This window comes from Lycium barbarum, chromosome 4 (genome assembly GCF_019175385.1).
Source record: "Lycium barbarum isolate Lr01 chromosome 4, ASM1917538v2, whole genome shotgun sequence".
Taxonomy (NCBI): Eukaryota; Viridiplantae; Streptophyta; class Magnoliopsida; order Solanales; family Solanaceae; genus Lycium; species Lycium barbarum.
In genome coordinates this window covers 20,426,403-20,443,249 of record NC_083340.1, presented here as the reverse complement: position 1 = coordinate 20,443,249, position 16,847 = coordinate 20,426,403, and the positions used below count along the sequence as shown (strand labels likewise).

At 36.4% G+C, this 16,847-nt stretch overlaps 1 protein-coding gene across 1 annotated transcript; it reads right to left on the bottom strand.

The window, feature by feature from the left end:
- Nucleotides 1-10,139: 10,139 nt before the first annotated feature.
- On the bottom strand, nucleotides 10,140-14,158 carry LOC132638258 (pectin acetylesterase 11-like). The gene is made up of 13 exons (XM_060355210.1): nucleotides 13,863-14,158; nucleotides 13,585-13,709; nucleotides 13,410-13,492; nucleotides 13,166-13,295; nucleotides 12,977-13,056; nucleotides 12,799-12,885; nucleotides 12,472-12,596; nucleotides 12,311-12,371; nucleotides 12,148-12,201; nucleotides 11,968-12,045; nucleotides 10,908-11,887; nucleotides 10,658-10,803; nucleotides 10,140-10,521 (listed from the first exon to the last, which is right to left on the bottom strand). Coding segments are annotated over exons 1-11 (948 nt in total). The 5' UTR covers nucleotides 13,865-14,158; the 3' UTR covers nucleotides 10,140-10,521; nucleotides 10,658-10,803; nucleotides 10,908-11,764.
- Between the last annotated feature and the right edge of the window lie 2,689 nt (nucleotides 14,159-16,847).

Sequence of the window (16,847 nt, the reverse complement as noted above, 5' to 3'; positions counted from 1 at the left end):
TACACTAACTATACTCCTCCACAAAGTCAACCACCCATCTACACTGCTTATGCTACTCCTAATCCGCCACCCGTCAACCCACCAAATCAATCACTAGGTCATACTCCTTACATTCCTTTATCCACCAACACTAACCCACCACCTATAACTACTCCTCTAAACCCACCGAATCAACCACCTATAAACACCAATTACAACACACCACCTCTTGTCCAAAACACCCCCATCGTCCAAACTTATCCAACCCAGCATATACACGGGGCACACTTTGCCACCCCTAATGCACAATATGTTCCTCCAGTATACGCCACAGAAACACAAGCCTTTACCAATCCAGTAACGGTCAGGTTCCAACCCGAGGTAGATCAATACGAAGAAATGGAAAGGGATGCAAAGGCAGGGGCAGATAACATACTGCTAAAAGAAATCCACAGTCTCAAAGAAGCAATGAGGAACCTTCAAGTCGCTAGAGGAACTAAGAGTGTAGAATATGAGGATCTCTGTGTCCAACCTGACGTCGATTTACCCGTAGGCTACAAACCGCCAAAATTTGATACATTCAATGGAACAGGCGACCCTCATACACACTTAAGGGCTTATTGTGACAAACTGGTTGGAGTGGGCAGAGACCAGAGCATAAGGATGAAGCTCTTCATAAGAAGCTTATCTGGCGAAGCACTTACTTGGTATACACAACAGGATGTCCGTAAATGGCGTGGTTGGAGTGACATGGCGCAAGACTTTATGGACAGGTTCAGTTTTAACACCGATATCACACCAGATAGAGTTTACATGACTAAGTTAACCAGGAAGTCAACTGAGACGTTCCGCGAATATGCGTTACGTTGGAGGTCAGAAGCAGCCAGGGTTCAACCTCCGATGAATGATAGGGAAATGACTGCTACCTTCATTGAATGCCAGGCTGGCATATTTTACGAGAAAATGATAGGTATGATGGGACAAAAATTCACAGAAGTTGTTCGAATGGGAGAAGCCTTGGAAGAAGGAATCAAATCGGGGAAAATTCAGGATCTTATTGCTTTACAAGCAATGAACAAAGCTATACAATCTGGTTCTATCAACGGGATTAAAAAGAAGAAGGAAGATGTCGCTGCAGTCATGAACGCTCAAGGACATGAGCCGAGCCAAGCCATTCCATACTTTAACCACCCACAACAAACTTTCTACCCTTACCACTACCCTGAACCCTACCAAGCTCCACTACCTCCTTACCCCGTTTACAACACCCAAGCAAACTACTACCAACCCCGAGCGCCTCCGCATCAAAACCCACGCCCGTATCAACCCAACCAAGCTCCAACTTACCAAAATCGACCACATACTATACCTAGAGCCCGTCCAAGCCCTGACACCAAAAACACCCGTAATTACACTCAGATCGCTGAACCCTTAGCTCAATTGTTCGAAAGAATGAAAGCAGCAGGCATAATACAACCGATTGAAGGAAAAATTCCCGAGCCTATCCCAAAATGGTTTGATGGTTCCAAAAGCTGCGCATACCACTCTGGAGTTGTTGGGCACGCCACTGAAGATTGCTATGGGCTTAAAAACAAAATCGAAGCCCTGATTAAGGAAGGAGTAATTCAGCTCGCTGAAGCTAAGCCCAATGTGGTCAACAATCCTTTGCCTGCTCACGGAAATGCCAAGATTTAGAGGAGTCCAGTGCGGAAAGAGTCAGATCAACAACTTTGTCGCTCTCGTGGGAACAATCCAATACAACTACTCGCAACACCAAGGCACTGACAATATGGGGCGCCGAACCAGGAAAGACTCTGAAGAATTGGACTTGTACTCCGTCCTCGATCCGTCGGGAGCCTTGGTAGCATGAACATGTAGTGAACTTGTTTTCTTTTATTGATGCTTGAACCGTACTCAAAATTTTGTTTGTTTTGCTTCACCTTGTGGAAGCTTGAATTGCAAAACTATGAATGCATTTCTGATTTTTCTTAATCATCTATTTTCTACTTTATTTATCAAAACTGTCAACTCTACGATTGTGACATGAAATGTACGAATAGACAACACATATTCCGAGAGAGTAACAAAGAAACTAGGGGGACAAGACAAGATTCCACTCACAAGAATTGAAATAGCCGATAGGTGATAACATAAGCCTAAAAGCTAGCAATTCAAGAAGAAATCAAAGTACGACATTAGGTTAGACAACCTAGTTTGCAACCTTTCCTTTAGGTACGAACTACATTTGACCTGATTCCTCGGCGGATATGTAGGCAGCCCACATAGGGACTCGGTCATACTAGGTTAGAATTTATATATCCGAACTACGCTGACCTGATTCCCATGGGGGATACGTAGGCAGCCCACATAGGGTTCGGTTGCCTTTAAAAAAAAAAAAAAAAAAAAAAAAAAAATCAAATGATTTTACATGCGTACGAACTACGCTGACCTGATTCCCGTGGTGGGATACGTAGGCAGCCCACATAGGGTTCGGTGGCATTATAACAGAAAATAAAAAAAAATCCTTATGTAAGGAGAACTACACGTGACCTGATTCCCTCGGAGGGATTCGTAGACTATCAACATAGAGATCCGTCACACCTAGATAAAAATCCCACAAATCTTTTACCATTTATATAACAGAACTACGCTGACCTGATTCCCTTGGTGGGATACGTAGGCAATCCACATCGGGTTCGGTCCCTTTATTAGAAAACTCAGACCACTTTATGTATTTTACGAACTACGTTCTGACCTGATTCCTTGGCGGATACGTAGGCAACCTATATAAGGTTCGGTCACACCACAACATAAATTTAGCACACCCTTCTGAACCCAAAACTGGGGCATGTTTTGGAAAAGATATAGACAAAAGAACGGTTGGACATCGACAAGATTAAGGCTATCAGACAGGAAGTATTATAGACCAATTAGAAGCGTCACAATCTAAAGTTGGCAGAATATTTTACAACTTACATATGTATACGTTTACATATATATCTTTCCTTACATACATACATTTACATATACATATTTCACAACCTATATACATATAGTCACATTTCCTTATACATATACCTACATATCTACCTTTCAAATCAAATACTTTCTTGCAATTGATTCACTACTGTTCACCTACCGAGGCTTAAACAGAGGCCACAAGATCCACACAAACAGGATGAATGGAGCGCCAACAAAGCCAAGCTTGGAGTCAACACGAATCAACTTCCCCCTCCCGAACTAAGAATTTTTCTTTGAGTGCAGGAATTAAAAGACCGCGAGATCAACAGCCAAGTCTATCACGACCGAAAAGCATCATCTGGCTCAATATGGCCTCGTCTCAAAAGCCAAACGGCTTTATTTCTAAACTCTATTTTTAATTTTATTTTATCAGAACAACTTTATGACTTCATTAACGAATATACCTGTTTTGTAGGTTAAAGACGAATCAAATCAGGATTACGCGTCATTAATTCAGCCTGTTGCGATAGCGTCGACTTCATCAGCCAAACGGCTATGCTATCACTTTACTACATACTCTATTACCTTCTTTATCTGCTTTAACCATTTTGCCTGAACTTTACAGGAATCAACATTGAGTCTCCGAAGACAACCGGAGGGATTTACCATCAAATCTCCGAAGACAACCGGAGACATCACATGGCTATACGGCCTCATACGCACAAGCCGGACGGCTACACTATGGCTTTACCCTCTATTTTATCATTTACTCTACCAACTTTAACAATTTTACCCTGAACTTTACAGGAATTATCATTGGGTCCCCGAAGACAACCGGAGACACAACATCAAGTCCCCGAAGACAACCGGAGACACAACATCAAGTCCCCGAAGACAACCGGAGACACAACATCAAGTCCCCGAAGACAACTGGAGACATAGCATCAAGTCCCCGAAGACAACCGGGGGCATCATTCGGCTATACAGCCTTACATGCATAAGCCAGACGGCTACACTATGACTTTACTCTCTACTTTATCATTCACTTTACCAACTTTAACGATTTTACCCTGAACTTTACAGGAATTATCATTGGAGCCTCCGAAGACAACCGGAGACATCATCCACTTTACAACTTTATCCTGGACTTTACGGGAATCATCATCAAATCTCTGAAGACAACCAGAGACATCGTTTGGCTATACAGCCTCATCAGCATATCATTGAGTCCCGACAACCATCGGAGACATCACCCGGCTATACGGCCTCACCCGCATAAGCCAAACGGCTACACGCTTATTTTACTCCTTACTTCATTCCTTTATTTCATCATCTACCTTACCACTTTAATGAATTTACCTTAAAATTCGCAGATATCATTTAACATCGAGTCCCGGAAGACAGCCGGAGACCTTATCACTATCATCTGCAAATGCAACTGGAAATATTATCACATCCTCAGCATACGCATCACGCATTCATTCAAGTCCCTGAAGACAATCAGAGACAACATTAGCCACACGGCTTCACTTTCATTCCCACACTCATATTTACTATCATTTTACACTCTTTACAGTTTTACACTTTCAACTCTATTACTAATTTTGACATGAATTTCAGTTTTGGCAGAAAACACAGCCTGCAGGGACGCAACACAACGTGGAACTTTATCTTACGCAGTGAACTGGGGCAAATTTGCTGAAGAGGAATATCAAACTCATAAGCAAGGGTCACGAATCTACTCTCGAACTCAATTCCGCCTATGTCCACAAACACGTGATACGTAGGTTAATTTCTCTTTCACATCTCCTGCTAAAACTCTACTAAATCTACTCTTTTCACATTCTCATATTCCTTTCTACACCCCCAGCGTTTCCATAACTCAACACTGGGGCATCTTTGAAGAATTTACGCCGTGTCTAGTAGAGTCCTGCTTATGGGCGTATTGCACGCCACGTTTATAATTACGATACTATAAGCCTATGTTCCGTTCTCGTCACCTGTGCACTACCCTTACAAAGTTATAAATCCATTCTCTCTACAGGTTTGGCCACGATTCTTTCCATACCATCATATTTTCCATCAATTTTCCTAAACCGTACTTTCTTACAAACTCATATTCGTCAGTCCAAACAAAATTGGCTACTACGTCAACTTCTTCGCCCGAAGACTCTTACATCATCTCCGGTCGAAGAGGGGCATCTGTTGACACCCAATTTTGTCCCTCCTTTATTTAATTTACCCGGGTTTTTAAATTTACTAACGAGCTAAATACTTTATTTTTCGCGATATTTTCACTACTTTTATTTTCAATATTATGAGCATTACTTTATCACAAATTTTTAAAAACAGTTAGTCATTGTTTCGTTTTCGGGTTCCGATTCGTTAAATTAATTACAAGACAACACTTTGCAAAATATTTATTTTTTACATATTAATTATTTATTGTCTTTACATAATATATATTTTACCAGTTACTAAATTAGAAGCCCGAAGATAATTAAATAGCGGAGGAAGGACCAACAAATTAATGACCCAAAATACCAATACAATATTATTCCCTATCCAAATAAATAACCTACATTTTTATACCCAACCCACATTTTAAACCCCACATTTTCAGACCATGTTTAAATTAATGGGCCAGCCCAAACGGACCAGCCCATTACCCGCGACCCGACCCAGTCCAATTCTCTTTTCTTTACCCTAATCCCATTTCTCCTTCTTTCTTTCGACTTCCGCCTCCTTCATCGTCTTCTCCCTTTTCTCTTTTCTCTCCGCCTCATCTCTCCCTTCATCTCTTTCGCCGCCGCTCCTCCTCTCTCCCCTTCCTCTCTCTTCATCGTCGTTCTCTTCCTCCCCTTCACCCTAAACCCTAGCCGCCGCACTCACACCCCATTGTTTTCTCCGTCACTTCTCCTTCTCTCTGACACCTCCACACGCCTGTTCCCCACGTTCTCCCCACCACACCTCTGCCATCCTCTCTGTCTCCATTTCACCTTGTCCCCCACGCTTCGTTCTGCCATCCCCACCCCTGTCCTTAATCTCTCTCATACGCTCCTCTCTTTCTTGAATACAAATGAAATCTATAAATACAAGGCAAGTGAATCGTTTAAAGGGGGGATTTTCTCAGGTTTCGGAGGAGACACAAGTTTCCTGTCCTTAAGTCTTGAGCTTCATTTCTACTCTAGTCTTGATTTTCTTTTAAAATCAGAAAAAAAAACCTTTTTGTTGAAAATATAAGGATCGGGAACCCAAAATTCCCTACAACACAAGTTTTAATCGATAAAAAGCAGCCAACAATTTACTCCATTTTTTATTTTGGAATTTTAGTTACTTTAATCGAGTTCGAATCGATTCATAACGAAAGAGTAGATTCGACGACCTCGACATCCCAGTTCATTGCGCACAAAACAGGTAAACTTCGATACCTTTATTACTTCGAGTCTTTAATTTCTGCTTTGGTTAAATTTTTAGCTGGTGCTGCTATTTTTATGTTATGTAGTTTCTTTGTCGTCATATTATTTTCTGATGTTTTGGGAGCTGTTAGGATAAAACGTTAATCGCCAAAATGAATTTGAAAGAGGTATACTGTAATTTGGATGTTTAGATTGAATTCCCAAAACTTAGAACCCACTTAGAACCAAATATACATATGGTATACAATGAGCTATCAAGATAAGGCGAAGGTATATATTCGATATACGTCTGATATACACACTATGGTGTGTATATCGTAGGTATATCACGTATACGACAAGAACAGGCTGACATTGTCTCTCTTTTACTCTATCTGTTCAAAGAATATATCCTGCCATGAATGTAATCTACTTTAAGTTAGCAGTTGCATTTCTTATTTAGTTATATATGTGGCATGTTCTGTTAGGTAAGTGTGATAGGCATCAACACATTTAGATACAATTCTTGTCTTAATAGGTATTGGAAATCAAATTGGTTAGTCTAGTATCATACTTAGATGGAAATCTGATTTAGCTGTTCAGATGATTGTCTCGGAATGATTGTTTGAGTATTGGTTTAGACTACATGGGTTGTTCGACATAACTGCCCCCCCTAGACTAGGAGACTATGCAGAATGTCATTCGGATTACGTGCACTCTTAATGTGATCAGTGATGTTTAATAATCTAAAGGGACCTCCGAGGATTGTTATGATGGTTTTGTTTAGAATTATGATAGCTTGAATACTTTGATCACAGAATTTTGCTGACGCTGTTTAGGTAAACTGAAGTGCTCATGAAGAATTTAGCTTATAAAGTTTGGTTTCACTTGTTCTTGAATACCCTGATCTGAAACTTATCTGCACTGTTCTTAGCTTAACACTGCCTATTTCACTATCATGTTAATTTGTATGAACTATTGCTGAGCTAAATAAGGAAGTTTGATTAGGATGAATCTAGATTTAGTAAAGTCTGAGGCCTGCTTGCAAAAGTCTTATAATGTGACTAGGTTGTTTGGATGTGACTAAATAAGGCTTAACTGGTTTCAAAGCACATGCTAGTTTATCTTAGTAAGTCGGCATCTGAGTCTAATAAGGTGAAAAGGTCTGAATGAGTTAGGATACCATCCTAATATGTACCATGTTTGAGCTTCTACTGAAATAGTGAAGAAAGGAAACCACTTAGGTTAATATGAACCTTGTATGCATTAGGTGATTGAAAGGGTTGAACCCTGATAATTCAAATCGAAATCTGAATGATTGACTTGGAACTTATATGTGAGCATGAACATCCAGTTGTCTCTCTATATGTATGCTTGTGTTAGAGCTCATCTAATGTTGGTATTCTGCTTCTGAGAATCTGACCATACTGGACTGAAGTTTAAAGGGTCAGTACTGCAAAAAATGAATTCATAATTAAGTTTTTTTTACTGTTGTTCTGTGTGTGTTCCTCCTAGAAGTAGCATCTAAACCTTACATGATTCCTCTGTTTCCAGCCCCTTTAACTGAATGGATAACTATGCTTCTGTCCAATAATTGATCAGTGAGGTGTGGCTAAATAAATATACTCAATTTTGATACATATAGAATGCCACCGTATATAGCTTTCTTCCTGTAAGCAAATTTAATACTCTAAATGGGTAAATGGTTGATTTTTGCCTCTCTCTGTTAATGGTTTGAGGTTCGTTTGACTATATTCATATATCGTTATCCTGGAAACTGGATTTACTCTACTATTTTGGTTGCTTAAACATAATTTTAAGCCTGGACTTGTTTCCTCTTAACTGTTTTTATTGGTATTGAGCCTTATTGCTCATTTTATATATCTCTATCTGCCACCAGTTCGGCAACGAGGTTATTTTGGGCTACCATTATTTACGCAATGTTTTCCTTGGTCTCTTCACATGCTTGCTTATTCGGTCGTCATGTTGTCTTAACGGAACAGTTGCACCCCACCTAGACTACCACTCTAAGTATTCGTTTCGTTGATAGTATGTAAAGTACACCTAGTATACACAAATGTACTCGATCTACATGGTCCACTGGTCTGTTTGAATTTGCATTATACATGTTGGGTCTTATTTGTTAGTTATATACTAATACCTTTTTCTTTTTTTCTTTTTTTATGCATGATATCTCGAGTCAAAGGGGACTCGTCACCTCCCGCATTTGGCATTGGGCTAAAAGCCCAACACCCCTCCTCTCGAATCAGCCCATAACAGCAGTCAATCCGCAGCCAACAGGGGAAATAAAAATCTGGGCCTAAGCCCAATAACGTGAACAACTCCAGCAGTTGGGCCCTAATAAATAGGCCAATCCCATTTGTTCCTTTACTCTCTTCCTTAATTTTATTGTTGTGTATTTTGTTTGATTTGTATGACTAACATTCTGTTTATTAATTTAAATAAACTTTAGCAAATTAGTGAGTTTAGTTTAATAATGGGTAGTTAATTCAAAGAGAAAACTAACAATTAACTCCATTAGTCTATGTCGAAATTATTTACTATCCATAATATTTATCTTTTAGAATAATTGATTTTTCAAAGTATCGTGACTATAGATTTCGACTAAGGGGATCAAATTACACTTACTATTCTAGAAGTTTAAAACGCTCCAAATTTTACACTAACTTAGCTTATTCTAAGAAATAAAAGGGAAAATTAGTTTCAACGGATAACTTTCCACTTTAATTCCTTCCAAACACTTGAAATACGTATTTGTCTAAAACAAACTTTAAAACTTTTATTAAATAACCTTTTTTAAATTTTAGTCATTTTCTTCAAACACTTATAAACATTACATGTCTCGTTTTCTTTTAGTTTATTTTTTTACTAGAACTCTTTTATGCAACTATTACCTTTCCACAAGTATTACACTTTCGTTTAAAATTTTAACAACATTTATAAATCGTATTTCAAAATAGTATTAAAAGTATTCTTTTATACAAATTATTATTATTTTACAAGTTCTATTTTAAATAGCATTTTTACATATTTATCTATAACTTTAGCCATACTTACAAAATTACCTTCCTTTTCTATAATACTATATTTACATTTAGCCTTAATTAAATAACATAAGTCCGGTCGGTTAACCATTGTTAATGGGTCTTAAAGGATGCCTAATACCTTCCCTTTAGACTAATTGAACCCTTACCTAGAATCTTAAGTTTCGCAGATCTTAAACAGAGTTAACTTTAAACATAACTTTAATAAACTTTAGGTGTCCTAATTCACCATAAATAATTAGGTGGCGACTCCTTAAACAAATAACAAAAATAGGAATCTCCAATATGTCGTACTTCTACCTTAACTCCCGGGTTAAAAAGGGGTGTGACATGTATAATAAAACATTATAATTTTGTTCATGTTGGGCTTGGGCTACCCCCACTAGTACACAACAATGAACAGAGACCAAAATAATTAATGATATATCTGTCTAAAAAGTAAAATGTCAATAGAATTGCTTCTACAACCATGAAGGTGCATTAGTATCTGAATCTTATCAATTTCTCTCTCTCTCCCTTTCTCTTTCTCTCTCTCTCTCTCTCTCTCTCTCTCTCTCTCTCTCTCTCTCTCTCTCTTCTCTCTCTCTCTCTCTCTCTCTCTCTCTCTCTCTCTCTCTCTCTCTCTCTCTCTCTCTATTAGGATCACGATAAATTGCTTCAAAAGTATCAGATTTACTAAACCAATCATAAGAAAGAAGAAAGAGGACTGAAGAGAGTTGAGAGAGAGGAGGATAAAGATTTTGTACACTCATCCTTCTAGTTATAACAGCTGCGACCACAACATTGCATTCCAGAATCTCTAACTTACCCGACTGCACTAAATTGAGATACATTAAGACTTAAGTCAGGCTAAACTAAACAATTAGAAGCTTATCTACAAAAAATCTAACATGACTCAATTGTAAAACATAAAAACTTTTCTTTACTCCAACGGTCAGCTGCTCTTCAACGGCTACAAACCACCAAATAAGCAGCAGGTACAACATCTGCAAGCCTATTCATTACATAATTTCACTAACTTATTTATTCTTGCAATCTCTAGCGCAAGGGTATAGGTCTATATATTGATGAAACCCTTCTCTCTCAAAGTACCAATCCGCAACAGCTTCATCGATCGTCTACACAGATAAATGTTATAAGAAATTAAAATTTGTTATGAACTCATCAAAACTAAGAATCTCAGGCATATGATAAAATTCAAAAGCAAAAATGTGTGTATTCAAACATTATATGGATAACACAAACAAACATTACCTTATTAAGTAACCTTGGAGAGCTAGCACTGAACCAGTATCCCAGTGAAAGAATTTCACCATGAGAATAGCAAGACGTGAGGAAATAACCCCTTGTAAAACAAAGGGGTAGTCCCTCGAATGTCTTCAAGAACTCCATTCCAAAGGCTAAATTAAGAAAAAACAGATTAAAAGGAATTAAAGGAGAAGAAGACCCAATATACATGTGAATTGGAAGGTATATATTAGTTAATCACCAGAGAACAACTAACCTTGAATAATTATATGTTGGCCAAATGTGCAGTTATTTATGTTGTCGATGCAATCCTTCCAGACATGTTGGGGATCAAGATATGGAGGAACCAAAGTGTTATTAAGAGTTTTTGGCCAAAAATATCCCTTATCTTTGGGGTAGGCTTAACTTTGTCCTCTAAATATAACCTTGAGCACTATATGTCCTTTAAGTTTGCAAAACTTGAGCACTTTTAGTCTCACTAACAGAAAACTTCACATCCTGTTAGAAAACTAACAGCATTTAGCATAAAGAATTCAGCAGCAAAAATCAGCATTCCAGCAACAAAAAAAACAGTGTTTTGGCAACAAAAAACAGCGTTCCAGCAACAAAAAAAAGAGCAATCCAACCGCAAAAAAATAGCATTTCAGCTGCAATAAAAACAACATTCAGCAGCTGATTTTTGACTGCTGGATAATAGGCTGCAAGTTGGTACCATAAATAATTGTGTCTTCTTTTTTTTCACCTCTCTTATAAAAATTATGATGTTAAACAGACAGAGAAACTTAGAACTGACACTGGTCTGCAACAAGATCAGAGAAACTATACCCAGATCTCAAGCAAGAGATACTAATTTAGTATGTCAAATATGCAATCTCGTTTCTCTAACAGCCTATTATCCAGCAGTCAAAAATCAGTTGTTGAATGTCATTTTTATTGCAGCTGAAATGCTATTTTTTTGCGGTTGGATTGCTCTTTTTTTTGCTGCTGGAACACTGTTTTTTGTTGCCAAAACACTGTTTTTTTTGTTGCTGGAATACTGATTTTTGCTGCTGAATTCTTTTTGGTAAATGCTGTTAGTTTTCTAACAGGATGTGAAGTTTTCTGTTAGTGAGACTAAAAGTGCTCAAGTTTTGCAAACTTAAAGGACATATAGTGCTCAAGGTTATATTTAGAGGACAAAGTTAAGCCTACCCCAAAGATAAGGGATATTTTTGGCCAAAAACTCGTGTTATTAATCTGGAGTTGAGTGTTGAATAGTCAGAACTTTTTTTTCAATTTATAAAAACTAAATAAAGAAAAAATAAAATTCTCGTCACCTGCCAGTAGTCATAAATTGAATTGATTATGAAAAGTGGTGTTTGAACGTATGGAACGACATTCTCTGGGAAAAAGCACTGCAACATCATTAAAGAAAAATAATGTTATAATTAGAGGTCACTATTATTCTCTAAAATAAATAAGGAAAATATTTTTCTTTCCAATGCTTAAAATCTTACTAGACTTGGTTCCATTGCATACGTGCAAGCTGAAGGCAAATTTTTAGCCGATCCCTTAGAAGGAGAGGGAGAAAAAACTATATTAGTAAAGCAAAAGAATCGAAGTTGCTTCTACTTCTTCAGCATACCAAAATTACTAAAACAAATAGAAGATGCGACTCACGTGTAGGTTAACAATTTTCCGATACATCTCTTCAATATATGAAGTACCAGCAATCGTTTTCCTGTATAAATCGTGAAAGGGATTAGACACTAATAAAGTTAATAAAAGATTAGAGTATCATTTTCTTGAGATCACATAATGTGAATATAAGGAAAGCTCACCCATTGATGAAGAAGCCAGCATCTGCAATGCACTTTACTCTCGCATCATTCAGCAAGTAGGATTTGAACTTGTCGCAGTTCAAAATTGTTGCCAACCCTCCGGCTGAAGTTCCGCATAGAATTGCCTGACCATTGCATTTTGGTATTCAAGATTAATTAGTAGACTAAGGTAGTATATATGTGACGTATAATTTATACTCTATGATGATTTTTGTAACTGGAAATTGCATTATATTACCAAACGAGAAATTACAGCTCAAAGAAAAGAACAAAAAAACTGAAGGATGGACATGGAGCTCCATCCAGTTACCAAAAATAGGATCTTACGTTTTCAGCATTTTTCATTCCTTTGCTCCATAAGTCTTCCATAGTAGCCTTAAATATTCTTGCCCCTCTAAAATACAGCTGCTTGTCCTAATTTAGATTTATCACCAAATTAATCATCAGTGATATTAGTTATCAGTATACATGAGAGACATATGTACAATATTTACTAATTTCTTACAGGGTCAACTCGTTCAACGTCACCGGTGAAAGATGAACCATCACAATACTTCACCCTCACCCTGTTCCAATTGTAAAACTCTACCAAATTCCAACATCGTTTGTGGTCAGAAGAAGTGGGTAAAAATTTATGCACACAAAGAAAAAGTTAAACATAGCAAGATAATGATAGTGCATAGAGCTTCATCACCTGGATTTTTCTTGGAAGTATTATCAAGTATCCCGCCAAAAAAACCTAGTTGATTCATCTTCTTGGTAGAACCTGTGTACTTAGTTGAGCGATCAAGGCAATCTGGGATACTGTTGCACCAACCACCTCCCTACAAAATGAAATTTCTCCGGAGTTAACAAAGGTTTAATTTAGTGACTTAATTAGTTATGTTAAATATGAAAATTAATTGAAAATAATGAGAAGAATTAATTAAGCAACTAACATCCAAGGAGACAATCCAGCTGCGAACTCCGCTACCATGTCCCCTATCTAGATGATAGGCTGGTGGACTCCCATCTAGGCATACTGTCGATGATTCAAAAACAATACAAATGCATATGATTTTCTTTTCTGTTACAACTTTAGGAAGAATATAATTATGTACAAGCAAAAAGTACCTGCGCCTTGGGCAGTTGCGCTTTCGAGTATTGTGATATTGACATATAGATCATCTGCGGCACCAAGAACAGTTGGACACAATACTGCTAGACATGCTAGCAAAGCCAACAGAAATGTTGTCTTCCTATGACAAACAAAAAGAAGTGTAAATTTTACACACGAAGCTAAGGCATTGCAAGCTATAGTTAAAACAAGAAGAGAAGAAACAATTTACTAATTATAAATTAATGAAACAAAAACAAACATATACAAAGACGAAACATGGAATGAGGATTACATGTTTTAATAGCAAGAAACTTTTTTCTTCTTAAAAGGGCTGAGATAAAGAAAATGAAAGGAGGTTTTTAGAGAGGGAGAAAGCAAACAATGCTTATAGTAAGTTGACAGTAGAAGTAGAAGTGATGAGCTGATCATATGAGTTCAGCTTTATTTAAAGACAAACCTCCTTCACTTGCTAATTGAACAATTATACATTATTGGAAATATGAAATTGAAGAACCTCAATTTTTCATTTATCATTTAAAATCTATACATAGTAAAGAAGTAACTAATGATACTAAGAAAAGCTATGTCAGGCAAAATTCAAAGAGCAACATATCTTCTTGTTTCTTCAAGTAACGTTTCATGTACATGCCCATCAAAATGGTATAAAAGGGTCAACTTATGTGATGTTAATCCATTAAATGTCCTAGAGGGACCACCCTATGTAAATTATTTTCGTTTCTATCAAAAAATTCTTTAATTGAGGACCCTTCTATTAACATATCATAAGGACTCAGAAATTGAGCCTACATGACCCGTGACAATACATTTTAGGCATTCATTTAAGAACTACCGCTACACTACACGTGATATGATTTAGATGAATTCTCAAGAAAATTATATGACGATTTATAGTGAAAAGAAAACTAGGTATGTAAAAGCTGCAATGCATGATTTTAAAAAAAAAAAAACAATGAAAAATACATTTTAGGCATTCATTTATTGTGATTGAAGAATTATTTATACACAACATGTGATATGCTTTAAATGAAAGTTTCAAAAAATTTCTGTAAAGTGATTTTGTGAATAGATGAAGTTGTGTAGGTAAAAGGTGAAATATGTGATTAAACCAATATAAAATAATTAATCAATATATTATCTAATTCTACATGAAATACATAGTAATAACATATAATATCTAATTCTACATGAAATATATAGTAATAGTACCTACACCCGTGATTATTTAATCCTTAAGAAATAATATAATTTAAGCATAACAAGAAGTAGAAAAGAACAAGCATACTAAAGAAATGATAAAACATACTCCAGATTTTATATTACTAATATACATGGGTACATTCTCTCTACTTAGTGTGGAAATCAAAATAAATATTATGTTAAAAACAGAATAGAAATTATTTAATTTCAAGGTCTCTCATTTTGGGGTGTGGGGGAAGGGGGGGACCTGGATCTATCATCTACTCTAATCTTCCAAAGAGCATTGATGAGAACACAACAACATAGACAATTAAGGTTACCTATAGTGCTCAGCCACATTCAAAATTAAATTCAACTGTATTCCAAAGGTACAACTGATTTTTTCCAACCTCTCGATCTCTTCAAAAAGCAATACGTAGTATTGAAGTTTTATTCACGGTCGAATTGATTCTCTAATTTTTAGCTCTTAATCTACTACTAATAAAGGATACAATTATTCCTAATCGAAAATATAAGTAAGAGTTTTCAAAGGGTTTATGTGATCCCCGAGTACTCCACTCAATAATTTAAGATTCTTTTATTAAAGGGAAATGCTTAGATTTTTTTTCATGTGGCATTACAAGGAAATTCCTTTTTTTTTTTAATGACTAGGAAACAGTAGTAGCTATCCTTCGGGTACACACAAGGTAAACTCCGCTCCTGTGCAATAGCCCCCAAACCACACAGGAGAGAAAACCCGCACTAGGTAGGCCCCATGCGACGAGCTCAACCCAGAAGGCAAATCCCCTGCTGTCGTAGGCAGGGAGTTTCAAACTTGAGACCTCATTATGGAAGCCTCATGCTCAACCAACCGTGTCACCCTTGCGGGAATTAGAAGGAAAATTTTTGACGAGTGTAAATCACTAGGAGGTAAGGATAAGCAATCTTGTTCTATTAAATTGAACATATGTATCATACAAATTTTATATCAAGTATATGATCAAACCAAATACCCACTATTAGGGGTGTACATGGACCGGATTTGTTCGGACTTTTTAAATAACAAATCAAACCAATTGCATCGGGTTTTTAAATTTATACACCAAACCAAACCAATAAAATTCGGGTTTTTCAACCTCAGGTTTTCTCGAATTATTCGGTTTCTCAGGTTTTTCGGGTTTTTTCCGGAATCTTCTTCATACAAAACATATACACTTTTACTTCAAATATTTCTTTAGTCTTAGCAAGATACAAATATATAATTAAGGTGTTTCTGAAGAAAATAACACAAAATGGGATATGAGTGATGACATTGTATTAAAATATTCAACAAAAAAAATAATAAAACCGGTTAAAATAAATATTGCTAATTAATAAGCCATATAGAAAATGACCATAATCTAAAATACTAAGTCATGCTAAAATAAGTACGGTCGGCTAATAATTATTAATTACGTGACAAAGAAAAAAATTATATATATATGTATTTTCACTCTCTAAATCAATTATGCAAAGCTAAAAGAATAGATATCCAACATTATTGTCATTCCTAATGGGAGAATTGAATTTCTTTTGTTAGCATTAGTGTTGAGTTGGTTTTTGTTTGGTCTTTATTTGAGTTACTAACATCCATGAGATAAAACACATATTGACAATCAAAATTCTAAGTTCAAGCTTAAAATAATATGATAATAGAAAAAAAAACCATGAAAAAATTTAAGAAATATTTATAAATTACATTACAAATAAATATTTTTATGTATAAAATATTTTAAAAATTGATACATGTAATGTCGGGTTGGTTTGGTTCAGTTTGACTTTTTTTAGCTAAAACCAAACCAAACCAATTATGATCAGGTTTTTTTTTTCAACACCAAACCAAGTCAAACCAAACCACTAGTCGGGTTTTTTTCTCAGTTTGACTTGGTTTATCGGTTTGGTGAGGTTTGTCGGTTTACTTTGTACACCCCTACCCATCATAATGAAATATTTTATATTCTAGCTTTTAATATGTCCACTAAACTAATTACTCCAAATTTCAACGGGCTTTTATCAATATTTTTTCAGAAAAAATACAGAA